We start from the raw sequence: 26,986 nt of genomic DNA, 5'->3' as shown, positions 1-26,986 counted from the left end.
TGTAGCTCTTTCCTCCGTGCGTTTAAAATCATGGCTCCTCCCCCACTCCCGTGATCACACCTGGACCCCGCACACCAGCGCCGCGGCGCTCAGTGCGGAGGCGGCTGCCGGCGCGGAGCGAGCGGCGCCGCAGAGCTGCTCCCCGCGCGGGGGTCGGGGCGAGGCCAGCAGCAGCAGCAGCAGCAGCGCCCCCGCGCCTGCCCGGTCTTTCCTGGGAAGCCTCGGAGCCCCCTGCTGCAGGGAGCGCAGCCCGAGCCGGCGCCGGGCGGCTGCAGCGCCCGCGAGTCCCCGGAGCCGCCCGCAGCGCAGCGCAAAGTTTCCCGGGAGCGGCGCCCCGCGGAGGGGTGGGTGGGTCCTTCCGGGCTCCTGGCGACCCCCGCTGCCGAAGAAGCGCCAACGTAGAGGGTCAAGCGAACTTTCAAAAGCGGCTGCAAACGAACGGACGCGGGGATCTCCACGGTGGGGGACCTGGGAGCGGAAGGGTCAGGCCTGAGGGAGATGATGGGAGATCCGGTCAGCCGGTGACCCGCAACTTTCCGGCGAGACCTCCGCGGAGAACAGCACTCTGCCTGCCCCAAGCCCAGCCCGCGTCGGCGTCCCGCCTGCTGGGGAGCGGGGCGGCGAGGGAATCGGATCCCCCGCCCCCCGGCGCCTCGGGGCTGATGCGAGTCTAGCTCTCCACCAGTCCCGCGCCTCCTCTCCAGGAGGTAACCGCCCTTCGCCCGCCGCCCCCCGCCCTCGGTGCGCCCGGGTCCGTGGCGCGGGAGCCAGCGTTTTGGCCGCGAGCAGGTTCTCGGATGCTGAAGGCTGGGCTCCTCCAGCGTGGGTGCCGAGGCGGCGATGGGTGTCTTCAGAGCGTGGCTCGGGGTGGCCCTGGCACTGGCAGAATTTGCAGTATTGCCTCGTCGTTCCGAAGGTGAGAGCGGCGCTGTGTGTGTGTCCGCGCTGGTTAACAAACCCAGCGGGCTTGGGGTATTGTGGGTCGGAAGGAAGTTTTCTGGGGATGGGTGGGTGGGAGTGGAACTGGAGTGGGCTCTTCCCGAGACTTCTACGGATTGCTCTGCATTCGGGCCACAAGCGGCCGCCGCCTCCCGCTCTGCCCAAGTGCCTGTGGGCGGGCGGGTGCCTGGCTGGGGGAGTCTCTGAAACGGGATTCTCTCCCCCGTTTCCCGCTGCCCCCAGTGGAAGGCAACTGCTCGGCGCGCAGGTGCGGAGCGAGCTGTGGCTCCTACCTGTGTAAAAATACTTCTTTCCGCGCCTACGAAACGTACAGTCGGCACCTTAAAGACCGGGCGCCCCCGCCCTCCTGGTGCCTGTAAGTGTCCCGGTAGCGTCGGGGGAAGGTTTGGTAACTCTCCGGACGCAGGCAGCTCTACGGCGCCGAGAGGAATCTCCCCCGTGCCGGGGCGCGGGCGCCCGCCCGGAAAACAAGTGGTTAATAAGTTTCGCTCCCTTCCCTCGCTTCGCCCCCCGCCTTCCCGTTTTCCTCCGGGGCTCAGACCTCCGGGGAAAACCCTGAAGCTGCGGGAGAGAAAGAAGGAGACGGTGGGGTTGTTGTCGCCATGATAGCAGCGGCAGTCTGGGCGCAAGGCAATAAATGGATCAATAAAGAGCTCAAGATGTGGGGGCCGTGGGAGGCGGGCCCGGGGACCCGAGGCTCCCCGGCTCCCACCTGCTCCGAGCCGCCGCTCAGCGCGGGGGGGGGGGGGGGGGGGGGGGGGGGGAGCGGGGAGCCGGTGGCCTGGGAGGGAGGCGGCTGGAGCCTCGGCCCGCTTCCCCTCGCTCCATTCATTATTCATCCAGCTGCGGGAAGGAGCGCTCACCTGCCCCGCGCGGTCCCAGCCGCAGCCTCGGCGGCGGGGGCGGGGCGGGGCGGGGCGGGGCGAGGCGCCTTCCCAGCCCTGGCGCCCGCCGCGGGGCCCGAGCCCGGGCGCGGGACTGGGGACAGCGGCAGGCCCCGGGGGGGACAGAGCCCTGCCTCGGGTCGCCCTGCAGCCACCGGGCAGCTGCCCTTTCCTTGCTATTTCCCGGGAGAAGGTGGCTTAGCCTTGGACTTTCCCGGGTGCCGGCGCCGCCTGCCCGCACCTTCCCGGGACGGAGGTCGGATGTGTTCGATCCCCGCGAAGAGCGCGCCTGGGCCCTGAGCAGCCTCCCCTCACACGGGGCATAACCTGTGGAAACATGTCTTTACTGTGTGTGTGTGTGTGTGTGTGCACGCGCGCGCGCCCGTGCATACTTCAAAAAAAATAAAACTTACAGGGCTTAATTATGATAATAAACCAGATGGGAGAGTGGATCCTCGCCACCCAAACCTGAACTTGAGACTTAGGAAAATTACGTTATCCCTTGGCGATGGCAGTTTCTTACTCAGAACCAAATCCCAGCAGCGCAGAAAATGTGCTATCTTTCCCAGATAGCTCACCAGGGGGCAGTTGGAATGAGGCAGTTTTACAAAACCAAATCTCTTGAATTACAAAAGCCATTATTATTAAGAGCCTGCAGGGTTCACTCTTTGGAAGATTGGTTGATATATTGGGCAAAGTTTAAGAAACTCCAGTCTTTTGATGGGGGAGGAAGAGTGCAGGGCAAAAGGGGCGCTATTCCTCCAAAGATTTTGTGGAAACCTTGCTTCTTAGTGTTTCACCCCATCTTCAGAGCATTCTAGAATCATTTTACAAGTTGGATTGATGTCTGAGAGTTTCCACCCAGGCCATAATGATGCTTATCGAATAATGAATGAATATGGACATTTATTGAGCACATATTACTTGCCTGGCACTATTCTAAGTAAGTGCTTCACATACTTTATCTCATTTAATTAATTAAAGTGATATCGGTTCGACAACCAAAATATTAGCTGTCATCAGATGAGACCTTTGATTTGGGTGTCTCAGGGTTTTTTCCTTTTTCTCTTAGAAATAAGAGCATTGAAAGCAAGGGTGGAAAGCTAAGTGTCTTAGAGATTTCCTCAAGTTTTTCTTACTATCCTTGGCAATGATTTTTAAAAATGGAAAGGAAGCATTCACGTGTGTGCTGCTCTTGGTGTGACGTACTCTGTGACACTTTGGCTGACTAGGCCATGGCAGAATTTATGTTTTCCTCTCAGTGCTCAGAGAGCATGTCATACATACTTCTAGTATACCAGTTAATAATTATACAATTGTTGTTAATAAAGGCGTGGTTTCTGCCTTCCTCACTTAGCTGTGCACACACTGAGAGCTTAGGATGGGTCCTAGTTATTTTTATATCTCCAACTCAGCTCCTACTATACAATAGGTACTAAAAAATGTTGGTCAGATGAACGACTATTGCCAGATCACATTCTTGTGAATTAAGATGGACTGGCTTGGACGGTAAGATGCTCTGTGACCTTGAATGAATCACCTAACTTCTTTGGGTTGTGGTTCAGTCATTTACCAAATGCAGAAGTTGAAGAAGTGATAGTTCTAAAGTACTTCTGCTAATCATCCAGCATAGAGGGGTGGGGGAAATCAATATTTGCTGTCTTATTTTGTGGTCAGTTGCAACTTTCTCATTCTGAATTTTATTTTAATTATTAAAAGAAAAATGAATTATTGGCAATGATAATTTACATTGTCTTATATTGCCACACTGACAAACTACTATGATTTGAGAGCTTTATAAAATTAAGATGTTATAGAGAAACTTCTAGCAAACATGGCTGCTTTCTGAGTCAGACAAGTTCTGCCATGGCATTTTCTGGAGAAGCGCATCTTGAGTTATGTTGACAGGGAAGTCCTGTGAACTTACACTAGATAGAACATGTGGGCTTGGGGATAGGAAAAGACTGTTTAATTGGAGGTTAAGAGAACTGAGTTCTAGCCTGTGTCCCATCATTCCCCACATGACTTCTGCTAATCCCACAATCTTCCAGGCTTTTCCTTTACATGTCATTAACCAAATGCACTGAAAAGGATCAGTTGATAGTGTGTTTTACTTAAGGGTGTATTAGCATATTTGGTTCCTCTTAGCCGGAGAGTTCCTTTTGTGTAAGACTCAATGCTTAAAACTCAGTATTAAGGAAGAGAAGACATTGGCTGGGAAAAATAGTCTATCTCTTCATTCTTTCACAAATCTTTATTGAGAGCTTATGTGCCAGGTTATTTCTGTTAGGGTGATACGGACATAAAATAATAATATCTGCCCTTAGGAGTTTAAATATTCAGAAATTGTTAATACCATAATGTAGCAGTAGGGTTATGTGAACATTGGTCCTTGGTGGGTTTTCCGGTATTGAATAATTGCATCTTTGCATCTTTTGGCTTTGGCAGCTACCTGCTAGTGGAAATAAGGAGGTGGTGTGTGGTCATAGGGTCTTAATTCCATTATATTATATTTCTTCTCTGGGGATTGGATTTTGGGTGTTGCCCACTGCATATACATTATTTAGTAAGGGCACAGCCACCTGTATTCACTGTATGGACTCGAGTGGGAGTATCACTCAGTTTTACTCAGGCACAAGTAGTCATAGAGCTCTCCACCACGTGGCTCAGGAGAGGGGAGGGGACTTCCACATGGCAAAGTTGGAGCCATGCACCAAATCTTAGAATGGCTCAGAAACAGTTGGCCCATTTTCATTTTAGCTACTTTATTAATTGATCTGAATCCTGACCAACAATAATCAGGATGTGAGCGGTCCTGTCAGTCCAGAAAGTGATTGTTTTTACTGTTCCACAGTGTACAAGCCGTATCCTGAGTTACAGCACAACATAAAGCCCGAACATTTAAATGGCAGCTGGTGGCTGCTTGTTCCTAATGAGTCATGTTTGTGTGATGCCACGCTCTCCAGATCTCTTCATATCTTACGGTCATATCTGTCACATTTCCTTTGAACTAATGGGTCTGACATTTTGTGGCCCTTGGATTTGACTTCTCTAATTTACTTAGTTTACCAGATACAGTTTCTAGAGTGAATAGACTATAAATACTGGTGCAAATTATATCTCACATTTTCTCTGAAAACTTTAGATTTCAAATAGGAGTACATTATACTGTGCAAAAGGGCTTAAACAGACATTTACTTATTTAAATGAATCTGAAGCAACATTTCACCTCTGTAACCTGCAAGAAGGGAGCCAGCCGCCTGGGAGGAAGGTCTCGGGAGCTCAGCTTCCTTGGCGCAGATGACCGCGTCACCCTGCAACACTCCTGCACTTCCTCACAGGGCTTAGAAATTAAGTTAGCTAGCTTCTCAGCTGTACTCAGTGTCCCGAAACTGGCAGAGTTCTTGGTCAGAGAACTCCAGCTCTGTAGTCTGACTTTCCCTGTTTTCCCTTGAAGAAGATATGTTTCTCCTTTTAGATGTGCACCATCTGTCAGAATTCACCTTGAGGAGTTTCTTTTAAAGTTCAAATAAAGTCGTAAATTTAAACCTCAGACAGAGCCGCAATCATTCCAGTGCTCCTTAAGAGAAAAAGTGATGAGTGGAGTACTTTTGTTTTCCATATTATGTGAGTTGATCCATGATGGAAAAGGCCCCTGCTCTAGGTCAGAACCCGAAGCTGCCCCAGCAGCCGATGCCAGCAGGCCCCCCTGCTTCGTCCGCTGCTGGGGGTGAAGTGTGTGAGCTAGTGTGGGGGAAATATGCTGCTTGGAGGACTGCTGGCCATGGGTGGTGATAAATGTTTGCTAGGCCTGGGTATCACTGGAATGCTTTATTTTCTCTAGAGAGTAGAAATGAGATTTTTGGAAGCTGTGTTAATGGAGACTCATTTGTGTAGCTGCCTTCCGGGTAGAGCTGTGCTGTTTTAGGAAAACCCTCAGAGGGCAAAGCTTACTTCTTTTGGAATTGTACATCATGGAGTGACCTAAATTGAGTTATTTCCTTTTTCTAATGATGGAATTTATCAGCAGTTACATATCATTTTTGACTTGAGTCCCTAGCAGATGTTTGGCTTAACCAAGTGTGTATATGGTGCCACACACTCAGTGCTGCTTTATTTTTTTAATGTTACAGTGAGATTATAATATCCATCTAAAACCTCCAGAAGTGGGTTTTAAAACGTGGGTACTCTTAAGATACTTGATTTCTTTTGGAGCTTTGAAAAGATATTGGCTTTTATAAGGAAATGCTATGGAGGAGGGCAATGAAATTATTTGAGGATGGTCTTATTCTAATGGTTACATTTTGTTGTTTATACTAAAGGTTAAATTTTGTTAAATTGTACCTAAGTGTTGATCTTTATGTTTTAAACATGAGAATTAAATATGTCCATTTAATTTAGAAATTGAATATTTATTTGAGCTATATATGATTATTTTATATACAGGGTGGGACAAAAGTAGGTTTATAGTTGTGAGTGTGCAAAACACAGAATTTATTCTTATATTATTATCTATTAATTATTGTATTATTTTCCATATGAACAACTGTAAACCTACTTTTGCCCCACCCTGCATATGCATATATAATATCTGAATATATATCCTTTTTTATGCCATACCATAGACTGAAATACTAAGTCTTGGGAACAGAATTTCTTAAAGAAAAATAAGTCAATTGATCCCAAGGTTTTTATCTCAAGTGATTCTTATTTGAATGTCAAGGGCACAGAAGTTTTATTTCAATAAATTTACCCACAGAGATCTTCGACTCAAACGCCAAGTGTAAACAGTCATCTCATTTTTGTTGAAGATTGCTCTTAATTCCATTATTGGAGATTAAGGGAGACCAATCCTTTCCTGAGAAGTTAATATTTTTGAGACTTCATGAATGATCCGTTAGAGGCCAAGCACTGCAGTAAAATGTGTCCTTCCCTTTTTGGACACCCAAGTGTGGCAGGTTGTCAAGATGTGCCTTTGCTATTCCAGTCTGTTTGAGCCTCAGTTTCTGAGAGAGTAGCTGTTAGCACACTACCTGCATGTTTCTAGGTTAAGTCACTACCTGTTGTGCTGTTTAAAAATTGGTTGGGAATGTGTGTGTATGTTTTTGTAAATTAGCATTGTAATTTCACAATTTTCAAATATAAAACTTAGAAAAGATTTATTTTATGATACACTAATTATTCAAAATATATAGGCTGTCCCATTTAAATTCAGCCTACTTTTCTGTTTAGAAGCAAATCATCTGTTGTTTGTTTTTTTTGCTGCGTAATGAGCAGAAACTATAAAGATATATTAGTTTATCACCAGCCCATTAGAAAAAAAGTTGAGTGCAGAGAGGGTGAAAAGAGCCTTGGAAGTCAGGAGCTCAATAGAAGAGCTCTTTTCAAATAACTACAGTCTACACCACTCTTCTAGAAAATGTTTTAATATCCCTAAAGAGGAACATATTGTGTTAAAGGCATGAAGTGGGTAATCAGCCAGATACCTAAGTGGATGCCTACTGTGTGAAAAGTTAGGGAAAACAGTAGAAGGAGCCCCTGTCCTAAGAGTCTATGTACAGGCAGGGAGTAGACGCAACAGTTCCACATCCTCAGCAAGGCTGTCAGAAGAAGGTACGCAGGCATGAATTCACAAACCGGTGATGCAGACACAAAGCTCTATGGGCTCAAGGGAGAAAGGGCATAATCCTATGGACTGGAAAGCTGAAGGAGATGGGGTCACGTTCAGTGAACTCAGATAGACCAAATGTATCCCCTGCTGGTAACGCTGATGAACAAAGGCACTGAGATATGAAAGCATTATCACAGGATCCTAAGTTGGCCTCTTGGGTGGGACTGGAGAGAACTTGTATAAGCAAAGAGTGGCCGAGAAGCCTGGATAAATCAACTGGGACTGGATTGTGGAGGCTTTGCTGATTTATCACAAGTGAAAATAGACACTATATTTATAGCATGCCTTTTTAAATGCATTTATTTTAAAACTCAAATACTAAGTTTTAATGATGCTTTTCCTCATGTGTATCCAAGAAATCTTATTTTGGCGTATGAGGTTATTTCCCGAGGGCCAGAATGCTGAAGTTTTAAAGATTTTAGAAAGGGCAGTTTGCTGATTATGATACATATAGATGCAGTATTCCCGTAAGTCTGCCGGGGCGGTGCCAGTTGGCTTGCTATGCATCCCTTTTAATTCTTGTTTTGTTTTTCTCCACAGGTGCTTGTGTCTATCAGGGTTCCTTGTTGGCGGTAGGTCATTCTTAATATTTTTGGTGTATTTCTTTTGGATGTAAAATGCTTGACTGAGGTTACTGAATGAGTGAGGTGACCCTGTCGTTCTAAACTATGTTTATTTTCCTTCACAGTTTGAGGATTATCCCTTATCCTGGGACAATCATACTCAATTACTTAATACCTTTTCAGAGTGAATTAGTTCCATTCGGATACTCAGGTATTAGGAGAGAAGTACAAACACCCACCGCCCAATTTGCATTCCTTTGTGTTTTTTCAATCGGAGAGAAAATTAGGTCCCATTCTCTTATCAGACATGCACTAGGGCACAACTTGTTTATCTTCCTGTTGCATTTGCCTCTCCTTTTGAAGCCCCTCCAAAAAAGGTATGATTATTAAATTGAGTGCAATGTGGAAGATTCTTGACTGTTGCTTTGAATTAGAAATTTAAGATCCAGTAAACAACAAACAAATTAACATTTTATTGCTGAAACTTTGCCATGAGTGGAGTAGAATTGATTTTGAATTTAAAGGCAGGATGACTTGGGGGGAAAAGCTGAGGCAAGTCTTATGCATTTCTTTTCATTAATAATGTACTATGGTGCATAACAGTGTGTTAAAGCCTTATTGAAAAAACTGTCTATGCTCCATCAACTCTAATAAATGGTGTGACAAGTCATTCTTCACCACTTTTTTATCCTGGTTTAATAAATGCTGTAATAAAAACAGAACTGAAATGGTTGGAATGGGTTTGCTCCTTTCCATCACAACTCGCTGTTGACATGTCTGATATTAATAAGTCATCTTGGATTATCCTTGTGGTGTTGAAATAGATGAGAAATATCTGAAATATCCGAGTCTGGATAATTGTAGGTGTTTATAGTAATATTCTTGAATCTGAACTTTATGTAATACAGTAACTGGAGATTTGAGGGATATTTTTTCTTCTTTATATTTTTCTATTAAAGAATCAGGAGAAAGCCATTTTCCCTGTCTTTCTCATTTCATGCCCTTAAAAACCTACTTTTCCTGCTGTTTATTCTTTAACACATTTTAGGACTCATTTTAAAATCAATGTGCTATAAAGTACATCATCAGTTTTGGGGAGCTATAGTAGCTATTATAGACAAGTGGGTTATCCATGTTAATGCAAAGAGTGTTGCTTATTGTATAGAGTGTTTCATAATTTTTCAGTATATTTTCATAGCTGTTGATCCATCTGATACTTACAATAAACCGATGACATAAGCAGGCCACATATTAGTTTACACCTTCCCCCTTTTTAATGAACAACCAAGGATGAGAGAAAGATTAAGAAATTTGCTAAAGGTAATTGACTTAAAAACAACCCATCTTTCTTCTGTTGTCTGCCTTTATCTGAAGAAAAGTGGCTAGGCTCTCTTGTATATTTGACATTGCTGTGTGTTACTATACATTTCAATATGAAAGCATCAAGTAGTTGGAGACATCAATTTGATTAAGTTAAAGGAGAGGCTGTGTAGTCCATTTGTATTTAACAGATGATCTTGCTCCCCTCCTTTCCATGCCCTGGCTGATCCCAAGGTTCATGGCTGCCCAGGGCTAGTTGGCTGTGCTCTAGTGCACGAGCACAATCCTGACCCCTCTAGTTGGCTCCTTGGTTTACCAAGACTCTGCTACTTTTGTTCCTAAACTTCCTCAAGCCTGAAATCATTGCAATTGTAGTTATACAATTCAATCAGAAAGGCAATACACTTAGTGCAGTAACAAAGATTATTATTATTTATCATTTTTTATTTTCCAGTTATAGTTGACATACAATATTATATTAGTTTCAGGTATACACTCCAATGACAGACATTATGTAACTTAGGAAGTGATCATCCAATAAATCTCACACCCATCTGACACCATATATAGTTATTAGAATATTATTGACTATATTCCCTATGCTGTACTTTACGTCCCCATGACTATTCTGTAACAACCCATTTGTACTTCTAAATCCCTTCACCTTTATCACTCATTCCCCTAACGCCCCTCCCATCTGACAACCAAGTGTTCTATGGGTCTGTTTCTGTTCTGCTTGTTCATTTATTTTGTTTTTTAGATTCGATTGCTGATAGATATGTATTTATTGCCACTTTATTGTTTGTATTTTTAATCTTTTTTTTTTCTTCTTAAAGAATACCCTTTAACATTTCAAGTAATACTGGTTTGGTGGTGATGAATTCATTAGCTTTTTCTTGTGGGAAGCTCTTAATCTGGCCTTCAATTAATTCTAAATGATAGCTTTGCTGTGTGGAATAATCTTGGTTGTAGGTCCTTGCTTTTCATCACTTTGAATATTTGTTGCCAGTCCCTTCTGGCCTGCAGAGTTTCTGTTGAGAAATCTGCTGACAGTCTTATGGGAGTTCCTTGTAGGTAACTACTAACTGCCTGCTTTTCTCTTTCTGCTTTTAAGATTCTCTCTTTGTCTTTAACCTTTTGCATTTTAATTATGATGTGTCTTGGTCTGGGCCTCTTTGGGTTTAATCTTGTTTGGGACTATCTGCACTTCCTGGACTTGTATGTCTGTTTCCTTTACCAAGTTAGGGAACTTTTTTATCATTTTTTCAAATAGGCTTTCAATTTCTTGTTCTCTCTCTTATTCTTCTGCGACCCCCATGATGCAAATGTTGGTACACTTTAAGTTATTGCAGAGACTTCTTACACTGTCCTCATATTTTTAGATTTTTTTTTTCTGTTCTGATTGAGTGTTATTTGCTTCCTTATATTCTAAATTGCTGATTTGATTCTCAGCTTTATCTACTCTATTGTTGATTCTCTGTAAATTATTATTCATTTCAGTTAGTGTATTGAAGATTATTATTATTGAGGGACAACTGGACCTGCTATTCTAGGCATTAGGAATGCATCAGTGAACAAACAAACAAAACCCTGGCCCTCATGAAGCTCCAATTCTAATGAGTAAAATATATAGTATGCCAGATAAGTGTTGTGGAGTAAAACAATATAGGGTAGAAAAGGCTGAATGGGGGAAGGGATGGCTACTTGAAATAGGGTGGTAGGGAAGGCCTCATTAAGAAGGTGACATTTGAGCAAACACCTGATTATAAGAGTGAGCTCCCTAGCTATCCAGCAGAAGAGAACTCCAGAGAAGGGGGAACAGCAAGTGTGAAGCCTGAAGTGGAAGCTTACTTGGCCATTTGAAGAAGTGTGTGGAGATCAGAGTGACTGGAGTGCATGACCAAGGGGGAGGATGGCAGGAGATGAAGTCAGAGAGGTGGGCAGGGCCAGAGCATGTGGGGCCTGTCATTTCAATAAGGTGGGTGAGCCATCAGAGGAGCTAGAGCAGAATGACAAAATCTGACTTACTGTTTAATTAAACTGCTGAAATGTAAATGTGAAAAGAAATAGCATTCTTGTTTCTAGGGAAACTATGTTGAATACTTTAAAAGACTCCATAGAGGTGAGTCACTAAAAATTTGCTGTCATATTAAGCGTGAGAGAAACAATTATAAAAGATTGGGGAAAAACACAAAAATCCAGAGATTCTGCATTTGGATTTATTTGCAACCACTTTAAGTTTTTTTTTTTCCCATTTTAAGGAACTTCACACTGGAAATGGACATAATGTATTTTGAAGATAGTTAATTGTCTGCATAATTGATTAAAGAAAGCCACATATCAATACGATTGAATGAATGTATATTTATGTATTTTGAATTAAAATAAAGAATTTAAGAGCATTGATATACTATTCTAGAATTCTCTGATTAAACAACTCATTGGGTGAGAGGATTTGTACTATAAGAGGCTTTACAGTTGGGAGCTGGCTCTGAGGATGGTGGTGTGGTGTCCCTGTCCCAAACACTGTAGATTCTACCCACATGCATTTTAGAGCGAGGGATGACTTCAGAGATCATGTAGTCCAAACTCTCCATCTTCTAGGTGAGGAAAATGGGACAAGAATGTGAAGTTCTTGAGCTTCATTCGTTTCTCAGGAGAGTAACCAGAAGTGGAGAGTGGGTCTGATTCAAAATGGCAAAGCATGAGCTTTACCTGGAAGAATTCCATAAAACATACCAAGCAAATGAGTACCCTGATCTAGGCACCAGCTGCTAGTTGCCAACTCTCAGCCTATCTTGTGAGGCTTCCTTCCACTGATACCTTTTCAGTTGCCTAGGAAGTTGCCACGTGTAGTGCAACATTCATGGTCCTCGTTTCAATTCTTCCTCCTCTGTGACCTTGAGCAAGTTACATGACCTTCCCGAATCTCTTTCACCTCCTCTCTGAAATGAGGTGAGTAAAGCCTCTCCTAGAGAGTTTTTGTAGAGTAAGAAGATAATGTGGGGAAGACTCCCAGATGCGTGCCTCGCACGTGCTTTTCCACCCTAACCCACTCCTCTTTACCAACCAAGAAGAAGAGGGAGGGATAGTTATTAAGCATCTACTGTGAATTTCATACTCTCCACAGTCCCAGGAAATGGATTTTGTCTTTACTTTATAGATAAGAAAACTGAGCCTCAGGAAGCCTATATGACTTGCCCAAAATTACACAGCTGGTCAGTGCTGGAGGAAGAGCAGGTTCCAACTCAGTTCTGGCTCTGAAGCCATTCCACTGAGCATACCGTTTCTCACAGCCAAGTCAGCCTGCTTGTTGTCTCTGAACACAACTAGCTTATTTCACCGTCAGTCTTATGTGCCCATCCCTTCCCTGCTGCACCTGCCATGCAGTTGTCTCTGCCAGTCTCTGTCCTGACCCTCAAAAGCCAGCTGTCCCTAGCTAACCCCTTTCCACCTCACCGAGGCTCGCCTGTGCTAGCGTGTCCATTCACACGCTATGCAGGGAACACTTAGGGGGTTATTCCATCTTAAAAATATATGATCACATACACACTCACACATTCCCAACAATATATTGTGTTTCCCAACTTTTGACAGCTGAATGGACTAGCGGTGACATTCTGAGTCATTTGGTTAATAAACCCAACAACTCAGCAGTGTTTATCCGTCTTAAAATTTTACAGCAGTGCTGATGGTTGCAGTCTTATAGGCTTTTTGCCTAGATTTTTCATATGTATTTCAAAATATCTTTTGCGAAAGAATTCACTTGATTGTAATTTAATTAAGGGTCTGGAATCAGTTAGGTCTCACCTGGGAGGGCAGCCCCACCAGGGCTGAGTCAGCTGGAGGCTAGTCAGCTGTACCCGAGGCCGTGGGAACCGACCAGGTAAGGAGCAGCCCCATCCCCTTTAGCACCCCAGGCTCCTCCAGGAACCCCCACGGCCCTCCATCAGTTCATTCACCCAATTACCTGAGCTCCAAGTGGGCCATGCCCTTCCCTCTTTAGCTGAAAACTCAGATCCCAGGTTTTTGACTCTTAAAAGCGGTCAAAGAGGAGTCGCTTTCTTAATACCTTTCCGTTTCTCTTCACTTTCATCACTGGCACTCGTTTGCAGATAGTTTACATTTCAGTGTCATTATTAACGAAGCTCATTCTAAGCCACATGAAGCTGTCTCTCACTTATGTACTGACTTCAGCTGTCTCTCTTCTCCCTTCTTTAACACTATCTTCAGGATACCTTTCTTTCCATTCCTCATGTCAGAAATTACCTGAAGGGACTCAAATACCCAGGAAGGTCCTGTACTGTGAGAAACACTGGCTACTCTACTTTGGGGTGTGTTTCCTACCCTGCAATACCCCCTGCACCTCCAGGCTCTCAGGAATTTCTCTAAAGTCAGCCCTTGTGGAGGAGAGAGTGTGACTGTGTTGAATCATAAACCCATCAGAGGAAAACTACCTACTTAATATGTTTAACTGTGACTGGAGCATTGAATGTGAGAAGGAAAATACATGTTGTATTTCAAAGTTTTCACCTATCTTCTGCTCTTTCCCAATTCTATGAGTAAAAGAATTCACTTTCTTTTGGCATCACCACAAGCAAACAGTTCTTTAATTAGGCTCTTCCTGGGGGCGGATGGACTCTTCACCTCAGTCTTTACATCTGTAAAATGGAGGTGAACTATTTACCTCATAGGGTTGTTGTGAAGGCTAACGGAGATCAACACGGAGCCCTTAGCCCAGCGCTAAGTGACCTTCAATGCCTAGTAAAGGTCAGCTGCTGTTACTGTTGCTATAAAGTGGTTATGAATAGAAATTTTGGACAAAACTATGCATCTTCCTTAGACCAAAAGTGTTAAGTGTTTGGATTTTCCTACTTGGAATACTTTTGCTCATAAATTCTGACAAAGTGAGTCATGAGGCACTAACTTACGGCACACTTGAAAGAAAGAAAGAAATTTTCGAGGATAATTAAACACGTGGCGTGTTCATTCTATATGGTGTGACAGTGGAAAGACCCAGCTTTGGAGTCTGAATCTGGGTAATGCGACATACTTGCTGTGTGTCCTCAGGGCATTTAATGCAGAGGATGATATTCCTCGTACGGTTGATGTGAAGACCAGCTGAGAGCATGCATGTGAAAGGACTCAGACTGTGCTTGGCAAGGAACCGGCACTCATGTCACCTAGGTGGCAACACAGTGTCAGAGTGGAAAGGACTCAGTGATAAAGGCCAGGGTGTCTTGGTTTGGGTCCTGACTCTGTAATTATGAGCTACGTAGCACTGAGTAAATTGCTTGAGTGAAATGAGGTCTCAGTTTCTAAATTTGTAAAATGAGAGAGTTAGATTAGATCCTCTCCAAGATTCCTCAGTGCAGTGCTATCCACTAGAACTTTCTCTGCTGATGGAAATGTTCCATAGAGGCTTTCCAGCATGGGACCCATGACCCATATGTGCTTATTGAGTACTTGAAATGTGGCTAGTGACACTGAGAAACTGAATTTTAAATTTTGCTTAAAATTAATTAAAATTAAAATTTTAAATAGCCACCTGTGGCTCATGAGTACTATATTGGACCATGCAGCTTTAGAGCTTTAAAATGCTTAACATACTTGAGTGCTTAGACTTGAATTATAGTCTCATGGATGGTTCTCACCCCTGGTGAAGGCTCATTGTAGTGTTAGCAGTTATGAGGAAGGTCATAAGAAATTTGTTAGAATACTTGAGTTTGCTATTTGATTGTTAATTTAAATAATTTGAACAGTTATCTCTGTTACAACGCTACTCTCATATTGCTCGACGTGTTTCCTTGAATATAAGAAAAGGGGTGGAGCCCTTGCCAGGCAGCTCAGTTGGTTAGAGCGTTCTCCCAATATGCCAAGATTGGAGGTTCAGTCTCCTGTCTGGGCACATACAGGAATCAACCAAGGAATACATAAATAAGTGGAATAGTAAATTGCTGTTTCTCTCTCTCTTCCTTCCTGTCTCTCTAAAATTAATTAAAAATAAAGAAAAGGGGTGGAGTTATACCTGAGCCCTCACCAGCAAACAATCTTACATATTTCAGTACATTTTTTCCAGCTTTATTGAGGTATAATTGACAAAAATTGTATATAGTTAAGATGTACAACTTGATGTTTTGATATATGTATACATTTTGAAATAATCACCACAATCAGGCTAATAAATATATCTATCACCTCACTAAGTTGCTGTTTCCTTTTTGTGTGTGGGAAGAACACTTAAGACCTACCCTCTTAGCAAAGTGCAAGTATACAGTCCAGTATTATTAACTATAGTGATACTGTTGTGCATTAGGTCTTCAGAACTTGTTCATCTTGCGTAAGTGAAACTTGTACTCCTTGACTGACATTTCCCTCTTTTATCTTCCCCCAGCCTCTGAAAACCCCCATTTTATTCTCTGCTCTATGAGTGTAACTATTTTAGATTTCACATAGAAATGAGATCATGCGGTATTTATCTTTTTGCATCTGGCTTGCTTCACTTAGCATAATGTCCTCCAGGTCCGTCTATGTCATTGCAAATGGCAGAATTTCCTTCTTTTTTAAGGCTGAATAATATTCCATTGTGTGTGTGTGTGCATGTGTGTGTGTGTATGTATTTCCATTCATCTGTTAATGGGTGAGGTTGTTTCTGTATGTTGGCTATTGTGTGCATAGTGCTGAAATTACCATGGGAGTAGATTTCTCTTCAAGATCTTGATTTCGTTTCCTTTGAATATATACCCAGAAGTGGAATTGCTGGATCATATGGCAGTTCTATTTTTAATGTTTTTAAGGAACTTCCATACTGTTTTCCAATATGACTGTACTGATTTCCATTCTCACCAACAGCACATAAGGGTTCCCTTTTCTCCAAATCCTCACCAGCACTTGTTATTTTGTCTTTACTAGTAGCCAACTTAACAGATATGAGGCGATATCTCATTTTGGTTTTGATTTATGTCCATTAAAATTTTTACAAAATACTTTTGGTGTTTTGTCAAAGTCTGAAAAATTTGTGGGATTGTTATCCACTGCTTATGTTGCTGTGGAAAAAAGTTGAGAACCTCTGGTCTAATCTGTAAGCCTTATTTATTAGGTTTAAAGAAGATGAAGGGAGACAGCTCTTCAGTGCTAGAGTTCTTTTAAAAAATTGGTGTGCTATAGCATTGTTTTCTTTTTTTGAGACTAACACAAGAGAGAGAGCCCACAGAAGTAAAAGTGTCTCAGGCTTGCATTTTTTCCGGTGTTCACCAACATGCTCAAGAGGTTTTATGAAGAAGAGAAGCGACGAAATTTGGAAGCTTTCTCTATTAAGTGCTCCAGGATCCCCTAAGCACTTAGCAAATCTCGGTCAGTGGCTACTATTAAACACCCTAAACTCCTCAGCAGTGGGGGACTGCTTGGCATCCTGTGGATATACTCAGAGGGGAAGCAATAAAACCAGCCATTCCTTAATTTCCCTTAAGAGTACTATTGGGTATTGTAGGATATTGCTGTTTTTTGTTATAGCTTAACAAGAATTCATCATTTTTTAATACCTCTGGTCCTTCATTTATTTTTAAATACTGAGTAATAAGCTTTTAAGTGGAGAAGCTCCTCTTTATTTAAATGTACTTATTCTGGGGAGAAACCTTTATTTATTTATTTGCAGAAAACCAGTAGCCCATGATCACAGTGCTAGGTGCTGGAATAAACCTTGGGAAATGGTAAGCGTCTTTTAACCAGCGGTATCACAGTGGAGACTTAACAGTCAGTATCAGGAATGAGACAGTGTTGGCTTGGCCTTCCCGGGGGCCTTCTGATTGGGGTTCTTTCTTGTGTGGCCTGAAGGCTAGAGCTGTGCATGTCTGCCCAAGGAGGCCCGTGTGGAGGAAGAGGGGATCTCCGGGCTGTACGGGGACTGGTTGCTCCTTGCGTCTCCTCAGAGGCAGCGATTTTGTGCCCATGGGGGCTGGGTGGTGAGGATTGGGCTCTAGGTGGTTCAGATGATTCTTTTTTCCATGCTGTGTTTTTAAAATTGTTCATCATAATCAGATGTGCTAGCTTCCTTTTTGAGAATTTATATCTTAGAATCCTTGTGTGAGAGGGATAATGTCAGAGATTTTGTGCTTTTATTGATGAATAATCTGTATGCGCTTCCTTTCTTATTCATATTCTTGTAGTAGGAACAGATGTTTAAATTAACAAACACATATCTTATGCTTTGTTTTGAATTTAGGAAGTGCAACTGAGCTTGGCAGCCATATTAATTTCTTCAGACTACTGTATGTGTGATCATATATCTCAATTTTTTTGGCCAGACTGTACATTCCTCCCACCTTTAAAAAAAAAAGTTTGTGTCATTTTTGCTCCAAATTGCCTTACAACCGAGTACCTCATTTTTGTTTACCATTTGTCTGTTTATAACTATATATGTTTATTTTGTACATAGTACATTTATATATGCATATGTATATATCTCCTAGAAAAGAACTTTCACTCATTTATGACAATTTATGGTATAATCTTGTCATAGTTTACTTACTTTTTAAAAGATAATATGTAAATATCAAATGACAATTATGAGTTAAGCTTATGTTTTCTTGGAATTTGAATGACAAATATCTTTTAAAAAGTTGGCTTTGAAAATTTCATATGGATGACATTTTGCTTCTGTGCTGTGAAGGGACACTTAAATATAAAATTGGCACAAAATACGTATTTTTAAATCTGAGCAGTTTTATGTACAGTTAGTGCATAGCCCTTGGAATCCCAGCTGAGTTCCTCTTAGCAATGATTTCTTACACTCCTAGAGTTCATAAGCTACCTGAAAGGAAGGAGGAAAGGAGGGAAAAGCTGTCACAGTAGAAAACAGTTTATTGTTAGTACCCAGGAGGCCCTTGAATTTGGACCATGACCTGTGCGTTCTTTCCTGATAGCTTCCAAGATTGGTTATTTATTAAATTTATGTCATTCCTTTCTTCCAAAGGGAAATTGAATGGGTGGAGGAGGTGCTGAGGAGAGGAGATTTCATAATCCCTCCACCTTACATTCTTGAGATGGTTTTGTAATAGTGAGCAGGAGAGAATTATCAACAGAAATGGACACTTAGTCTTTGATGCCCTGACGGTCCTGAGTTTCCCTATAATCAGGAGGAACTGGGTTTAGGAGATGAGAGAACAGGAACAGAAGGAAGCCTAACCTGAAGGTAGTAGCTAAGAAGAAACCCCTCTGTCTCATATTGCCGCAGGCATATGGTAGTAGCAGAGATCCAGCCGGATTCCAGATATTTATCGATCAACGTCCATGTGCTGGACGATAGCAGTTTTACGCCCAGGTCATGCAGTACCAGACCCTAGGCTGGCTGCCCAACAGCCCCGCTTCTCCTTTTCTTTACTGGCTAAGTCCCGACCTTTCTCCAGTCCCGCCGCTTTCCCACGCGACACACGACGTCCTCACTAGGAGGCTTCTGTCCCCTTGCCAGCGCTGGTTCAGGTGAGCCTGTGACCTATGTGGCCAGTGAGGTGTGTGTGGATGTCTGCTAAGTTTTTGGGTGTTCGAAAGGACCCCCATAAATAACACCTCTCTCTTCCCAGTTCTGAATGAGTTGAGAAAGAAAACAAAGAATAAATATGGAAGTAAAAATATCACTTTTTAAAAGCGTCAGTGACACTAAGGTGGAAGACGCAGCTTTCATTTTCTTAGCCAAGTGGGCTTACTGAATTTGAACCCCAGACCTGGGTGGACTCGTGCGTTCCCGGCAGAGCCTTACTGAGGAAGCTTTCCCACGTGGCAGGGCTGCTCGGCAAAGAATTACCATTTGGGGAAGCGGAGGAAAATTTATGCTCTTGGTTGATATGTTTGCTCCCTTGGAGAGGAAGGAAGACAAAACTAGTTCGGCATTCCCAGTTACTCTTTTAAATTTACCAGTTGGATAATCAAGCCACCTTCCCAGGGATAAGACAGGTCTGGTTGATGAGCTGATATCCCTTCCCAGGAAGGAACTTGAAGAGAAAGAAGAATTCTCTGTTAATGGGAAATTTTAAAACGTGTTCTTTGAACATTGGCACGGGAATACATGACCCCCAGAGCTATTGCTACCACTTTGCAACCGTTAGGACACCTAGTCACCACCCGAGGCTGCTGGAGGAAAGGGTGGGAAGAGTTTGGTTCCTCCAGGGGTTTGGTGGTCGTTCTGTTTACTTAACAACCAGCACAGGAATTGACCTTTCTGATATATGAGCTAGAAAAACTCCCTCATTGATTAAACCAGTGGAAACAGAACGTTACGTTACTGTAGCCAAAGGCATTCTCACCCATACCTCACAGGCAGGCAGCGAGCTCGGCGCTTAGGGGGCAGTGCAGGAGCATAGCAGCAGGTTGGGGCCCCGGCTCCACGTCCAGACTGGCTGCATTTGAGCCCGAGTCCCTCACTGTTGTTTGACCTTGGGCAAGTTACTTACCTCATCTTTAAAATGGACATAATAGCCGTGCCTGTATTAGAGAGCCATTGCGAAATTACATAAAATAGTCCGTGGGATACAGTAAGTAGTAAGTACGTGCTAGCTTTTGAGAATACTGTTATTCACGAAGGAAACCCTTTGATACTGACTTTGAAACTTGGTTTAGTTTAGAATCGGAAGAGATGAGGGGAAGACTCTTAAGATAGAAGATCTGTATGACTAAACGTGTACGTGGCCAAGGTAGTCCAGTTCGATTGAAGCGTGAGAAGTGATTCGATGAAACACTGAGAAGGGATTTTTAAAGTGCTGATCACAAAGGGCCTGGAATAAGGCATTTGAATTACATTCTGCAGGCAGTGGGGACCCTTTGAAATGGAGATCATTTGCTCTTGAATTCTAAGCCTGTCACTGGAGTAGTTGGAAGTGAGATATCATACATCCTCCTTTGCCACATTCCTCCCTCTTCTCATTTTCGCCAGGGTGCAGATGTAGTTGCTCTGTTAAGCCTTGAAGAGGGTGTTAGTGGTTCCATGTAACTGATCATCGTTGCTGAAAAAAAAGGTCAGTTTGCAGACATATTCCCGCAGTGAGTCAGTAATGTTCATTATTTGTTCAACAAAAATGGGTTTATCGCCCGGCTGGGCATGGCCCAGCGGTTGAGCATAGACTTAGGCTCCAGGAGATCGCCGTTTGATTCCCGGTCAGGGCTCATGCCTGGGTTGCTGGCTCGATCCCCAGCAGGGGGCGTGCAGGAGGCAGCCGATCAATGACTCTCTCTCATCATTGGTGTTTCTATCTTCTCTTTCCCTTCCTCTCTTTGAAATCAATAAAGATATATTAAAAAAAAAAATGGGTTCATCATGTCAACTAAAACTCCCTATTAAAAGGCCTCATGCCATCTGAAGCTCCCTATTAGTCGGCATCGGTGTATTCCTTTAATATTGATGCTCAGGATGATGCCCCTCGAGGTGGTGGTATAATCCTTTCCCTTCCGCTTTAATCTAGTTGGCATTTCTTATTTCTCCTTTGCAATTTGCTAAGGTTAAGTTATGTTCTGGATAGTGTTAGGATGAATTACATTTTATTGTGTTAAAAATACATTTTTTCCATGGACACCTAGTTACGTTACATACACTACCCGGAGTTTGACGAATTTTTCTCCTGTGCTGGACAACACAACTTGCTATCTTTTTGTTTGCTTCTAGAGTTTTATCAGAGGTATCAAGTCCTACATTTAAAATGTTTAAAAAACATTAAAAAGTTTTAAAAAATGATTTAAAAATGATTTTAATTTTAAAAGGATTTTTAAAATGATTTTTAAAAGTTTAGTTTTTCATTACAGTTGACATACAATATTACATTAGTTTCAGGCATACGATATAGTGATTAGACATTCACTTAACTTATGAAGCAATCATCCTGGTAAGTCTAGTACCCAACTGACACCTTGTGTAGTTATTACAATATAATTGACTATATTCCCTATGCTATACTTTACATTCCCATGACTGTTAAAAATGTATGCTAAGTTGGTTTTTTAAAAAGATTTTTTTGCCCGGCCAGGCGTGGCTCAGCAGTTGAGCATCAACCTAGGACCCAGGCGATTGGGGTTCGATTCCCGGTCAGGGCACATGCCCAGGTTGCAGGCTCGATCCTCAAAGACTCTCTTGTCATTGTTGTTTCTCTCTCTCTCCCTCTCCTTTCCTCTCTCTGAAGTCAATAAAGATATATTTAAAAAAAAAAGATTTTTTAATTGATTGTTAGATGAAGAGGGAGAAGGAAAGAGGGAGAGCACCGCTGATGTGAGAGTGAAACACTGATCCACTGCCTCCTGCACACCCCTAATGGGGATCGAGCCCACAACCCAGGCATGTGCCCTGACCTGGGATCGAACTGGCAACGTTTCGATGCAGAGGATGGTGCCCAACCAACTGAGCCACACTGGCCAGGACCTACGTTGATTTTTTTTTTTTTACTTCCATTAAAATCATTTAATATTATTGCAGATTGGTAAACATTAAAAAACGGAACAATTTTAAATGTAATTTTCAGTTGAATATTTTTTGCATGGTTGGGAGATCAGAAGCAAAAAGACAAACTATTTAGAATATAACAACTTTTGTCAGAAAATGTTTTAATGTGTTTTTAAAAAGAAAGATCAAGTGTGATAGCATACTTTAAGGAATACTAGGACCTCTTATAAAACATGAACTGCTAGTAAAGATTCTTAATAGCTTGAGGATTTAGGAGAGGAGAGGAAGATTTTCATGGGCATACGGTAACTCTAGTGCGTATGGAAAGGACAGAAACTCATGTTAAACAGCTGCTTTGGTTACCACTTTAGTAGAATAAAGCTGTTGAAGAAAAAAAGTCTTTTTATATTTCTTACTGTTTCACTGCTGACTTCGAGGAAACCCCCTGAATAATATCTGTCAGAAGATAAATATAAAGTGTAATAAAAGAAATTCTCTGAGCATCAAGACATATATTCCTGTGAGGGGCTTGTATGCAAATTAAGGTCAGTGATACTTGGTAAGGGAGAGTATATATTTAAAACTAAGAATTCAATTTTCATGTACTGTAAATAAATTATTGAGTTAAGAAGAAAAAAATCGAAAAGAGTAAACGTAATGGGTTTTAAAAACCAAACCACAAAACTCAGAATATCATCCCAACTTTTGAGAAAGATGGCTTTCTTTTTTGTTTTTTCTAAATGAAAGTGGCCATATTGTGTTACTTATTGTATTAAAAATAATACAAGTTTGTTATAAAAGAAAAGAAACTAAACATAAAATATAAAAAGAAGGGAAAAGTCTCCATTAATTCCAGAAATTCCACAAACAAAAATAATTTCTACTAAATATTAGATGAATTTATTGCAGAACTTCTTCTATAAATGTGTGCATGTGCGTGTGCTCATGCGCTTAACAAAAACAGACATTGCCATATGCCTATTGCGTGGTCACTTGTATTTTTTATTTAATACTGCATAACGAATATGTCAGTACATATTGATTTATATCATAAGTTGGTCATGGATAAACTGTAAGTTACTTTAGCCAGCCCTGTTGATTGGCATTCCTACTCCAATATTTTGGTATTTCATTTCCTCAGGGGTAGATTTCAGTTGTTTCCTGCAGGTAAATTCCTTAGCTATACAATTTTTGAATCACATTATGTATAAACTCTGCAATTACATTTGTGTACACATTTAATGCATATTACCTAATTGTCCTTTGGGGAAGTCACACCAATTTTCACTGCTATTAGCTGGTATTAGTAGAGAATTCTGATGTAAGGATAACGCCAACACTTGATGTTTGAATGATTGATTTTTAAAGGTTAATGGAATAGATGACAGCATTGACAAATCTGACAAAATCCTAAAACTTTATAACAATGTAAAACTAAAAAACCCAAAGTACACAATTTCAAAGCATTAGTGTTACAAAAAATTACTTAGTATTCATAAAGAATTCATGCAAATGTTTAAGAATACCACCAAACTTTTGGAATTAAACTAGCTAAAAATAGGAATAGAGTTCACATGACAGACAATACAACTAGCAAAATATATTAACCCTGGCTGGGTGGCTCAGTTGGTTGGAGCCCCATCCCATACACCAAAAGTCTGCGGGTTGCGTTGCCGGTCGGGCCACATACCTAGGTTGCGGGGTTTGATCTCCAGTCGGGGCACTTATGGGAGGCAACTGATCGATGATTTTTTCTCACATCAATGTTTCCCTCTCTTTTTCCCCTTCCTCTCTCTCTCAAATCTATAAACATATCCTAGGGTGAGCATAAATATATATGTGTAAAGAAGAACCATTATTAATATCCAGGTAAAAACTAAACCAATAATGGGATATCATCTTGCGCCTATTAGAAAAAAAATTTAAATGATCAAATTCACTTTTGATGAAACTTCTGGGAATTTGCCCAGAGGAATTAATTTAGAAGAAAGAAAAATTATACCTAAAGAAGTGCTCTTTCCAGCATTATTTATAATATAAACTAAGACGCTATCTTAGTGTCTGTATTAGAGGAGTGCTTAAGTAGATCATCATGGGCTGTGTTGACACGGGACGTCAGATAGCCATTAGAATGAAGTTGTGAAGAGCATCTAGCTGCAGAGATGCAATTTGAGATCATGTTAAATGACAGGCAGAACGTTCACTTCAAACCCTGTAATTAAAACTATTTTTAAAAATGTGCCTTTTGTGATTGGAGCCTGATAAGGGGGAAAAAACCATTTTATGTCGAAAGGAGGGAGAAAGCTTGTAAGTAGAAGATATGGGACCAGAGGAGAGAGAGGATAGGAGATATGTGGATGAACACACAATGGATGGAGAGGATTGAGAAGAGGCAGGATGGATAGAGGTGGAATCAAACCATAAGTGGCAGGGACAACCTAGACAAGGTTCTTTTTCAAAGACAGAAGCAAAGCAGCGGAAGGTATATGAAAACGACATCATTTAGGACTCAGTGTGAGTGATGGAAATGCAACCCAAGTGGCGTAAGCGAAGCCTGTAATTTATTGCTCCCTAACCCGAAGCCCAGAGGTTTAGCTTCAGGTGCAGCTGCATCCATGTGTTCACGTGGCATCTCTCTTGGCTGTGCTTGACCCTGGTTGGCATCACTCTCAGGCAGCCTCTTGGTGGTGGTGACGTTGATTTGCATAGTTCCAATAGTCCATATCCACAGAGAACCCCTTTTTTGGGGGGTGATACCTCCAGTCAAAGTTCTAGGAAAATTTCTGATCTGTCTGGCTTGAGCCGCGCGTCATGTCCCCAGGTATAATCACCCTCTCGCTGGGGAGGAGGGAACCTTACGATTTACCCGACTACCGAGCAGAGGAGGGCAGTTCTAACAATGAAAGCCTGCCCGCCAAAGAGACAGGAGCAGATGTTCTCTACAAGGATAAATGGACATTTGGAGGCAGAGTGGTTCATTCAATAAGTCTTAAGTGTGAGCTACCATCTGCTCGGTTGGCCTGACCAATGAGACTGGAGAAAGCATCATTGGAACCAGGTTTCCTGTCTCTTGCTTACCCCATTGTGGTCAGCCCTAGACTAACATCCATATTTCCTTTTATCTGAATTTGAGAAAACTTGTTGGGCCTCTTTCACTCTATAATAAAGTTTTACTTGTTTGACGAGAGTATTCAGCAAAAACGTGGACATATTTGATGAATTAGGGCCATGTTGATGTCCTTTTTGGTAAGTTAGAGGGGGTGGCGAAGTAAATGGGTGGGAGGTTAGGTATTATTGCATTTTGAAATGGAACGTTTTATTGTTGGTTTTTTTTTTTTTTAAATGCTTGGTTGGAACATTTTTTGGGTACTGAGTTCTTTGTTTCATTTATTTCCCTTTGATAAATGACTTGTAGAAAGAGAAAACAACCAGAAACGGAGACTGAAAATTTATTGATTAGAAAGATGGCGCTCAGAGTGTGTGGGGCCAAACATTTTTCCAGTCCTCTGAAATGAGTCAGTGATTTGATGTACGATTTCCATGGCAAAATCATTGTCTGCCATGAGGAATGAGAGCAGAGGAGACTAAACCATGGCACTTCACGCGTTCGGGAACTTTGGAGTAACAGTGTCCTCCCCCACCCTGGACTCCTAAATATGGAGGGATGATAGCAGCTTTTCTCCGCTACATCCCTCTACTAGCATCTCAGTTCTTACCCCAAACTGATGATATAATAAAACATGGAAACAAACCAGGAGCCAGAACTAAGAGCTTTTATTTTCAGTATTTACAATCATCTCCTGATTGCATTTGATGATTTTTTTGGTGTATGTGTATGTAGTTATGAAAACCACTCTGCCGTGAGTTCTGTGTTGGATGTTCTGGATCCCTGAGTGGGTCCAAGCATTAATGGGTGTGATATTATGTGTAACTTACACCACGCAAATGGAATGACATCTCTCCTTTGGTAACTCAGCTTTTTGGCAAACTCATCTATTTGGAACACAGCGAAGAAACAGGAGCTCACAGCGAAGGTCTGTGCAGAGTCGGAGCAGGCACACAGTGTGCGTGCCCAGAAGGACAGACTGACTTGCTGCCCGGCCGCCGAGAGCAGTCCAGCCCCGGGTTAGAGGAAGCGCAGCCGCGGTGCTCAGCAGTGTCCTTCGAGAAGGCGCTGGTGCGCTCAGGCCTCTAGGTGCAAGCCTGGGGTGCAAACGTCGTACGTCGGGCAAAGAGTTTGAGTCTTGTTTCTTTGTCATATGTATTTAAGATCTTTTTTCTATCATTGTTAGGATGTCAATAAAAAACATCCAATCTTAGCGGAATAGGTTTTATCTTAATAAGATGCATTCGATTGTCCAGAGTTTGTCCCCGTGAGCTGCTGGTGACAGATGTGCTTCGGGAAATGCTGTGTGAAGTAATGTTTCCTGTGCGCAGTCCTGCTCTTGCCATGAACACTAGTTTAAACGCCGTGAGGCCACTGTACAGGCACATACGTGTAAGCGGTCCACGAGGTGCGCTTTGGGCTCACACACACTTTCCTGCCTGAAATTCTTGCTTGGTTATGGAATATGTGTTTTTCAGTTCACTTCTGATTTTCCATTTGTGTGGCAAGGTTACACTTTTTCTTTTCTTCTTTAAAAGTTCTTCATAGTCACCTTGCCTTGTAAGCTGCCTGGATGCTTGCTGGGTCAGCTGCGGCCCGGGAAGCGCGGGGCTGGAGTCGGGGTGTCCCTTCCTGGCATCTGGGCTCCTTCCCTGCGCTGGGAAAGCAAACCCCCCCAGTGACACTGAAGGGGGGGTGTTAAACTGGTGCTTAGCTCTAGTTTCTGATTTGTTTGGGGCCTGGGATCCTCCTGGGAAAGAGCTTCAACCTGGAAAACAGTTGGAATTCAGACACCTGCCCTCGTGTCCTAAAGGCTCTGAGCTCAGGTGGTTCCCAGGATGGGGCGGAGCAGGTGGAAGCTCCTCACGCCTCCCAGGACCGAGCTGGACTCGCAGCGAAAATACAGAGCAGCCAGCGGGACACCCAGCTGAGGACAGGCTGACAGAGTCTTCTGACCAGGGGTTTCGAGAAGAAGCCACAGCGAGGCTGAGTGTGGGGCAGGACGAGGGACCTTGCGCAGAGTTGTGGGCGTTGGCAGAGGCAGAGGGGAGGGGCTGGGATGCC

At 42.6% G+C, this 26,986-nt stretch overlaps 1 protein-coding gene across 1 annotated transcript in view; it reads left to right on the top strand.

Moving 5' to 3' along the window:
• Positions 1-389: 389 nt before the first annotated feature.
• FRAS1 (Fraser extracellular matrix complex subunit 1) overlaps positions 390-26,986 on the top strand; it is a 402,680-nt gene continuing 376,083 nt past the window's right edge. Inside the window, exons 1-2 of the mRNA XM_087826788.1 lie at positions 390-916; positions 8,056-8,087. Coding sequence (XP_087682914.1) covers positions 841-916; positions 8,056-8,087 — 108 coding nt within the window. The 5' untranslated portion in view covers positions 390-840. The remainder of the gene's footprint in view (positions 917-8,055; positions 8,088-26,986) is intronic.

The sequence above is a fragment of the Miniopterus natalensis genome, chromosome 1 (genome assembly GCF_054644295.1).
Source record: "Miniopterus natalensis isolate mMinNat1 chromosome 1, mMinNat1.hap1, whole genome shotgun sequence".
Lineage (NCBI taxonomy): Eukaryota > Metazoa > Chordata > Mammalia > Chiroptera > Miniopteridae > Miniopterus > Miniopterus natalensis.
Note: the sequence above shows the minus strand (reverse complement) of the source record. Positions and strands in the feature narration are given on the sequence as shown.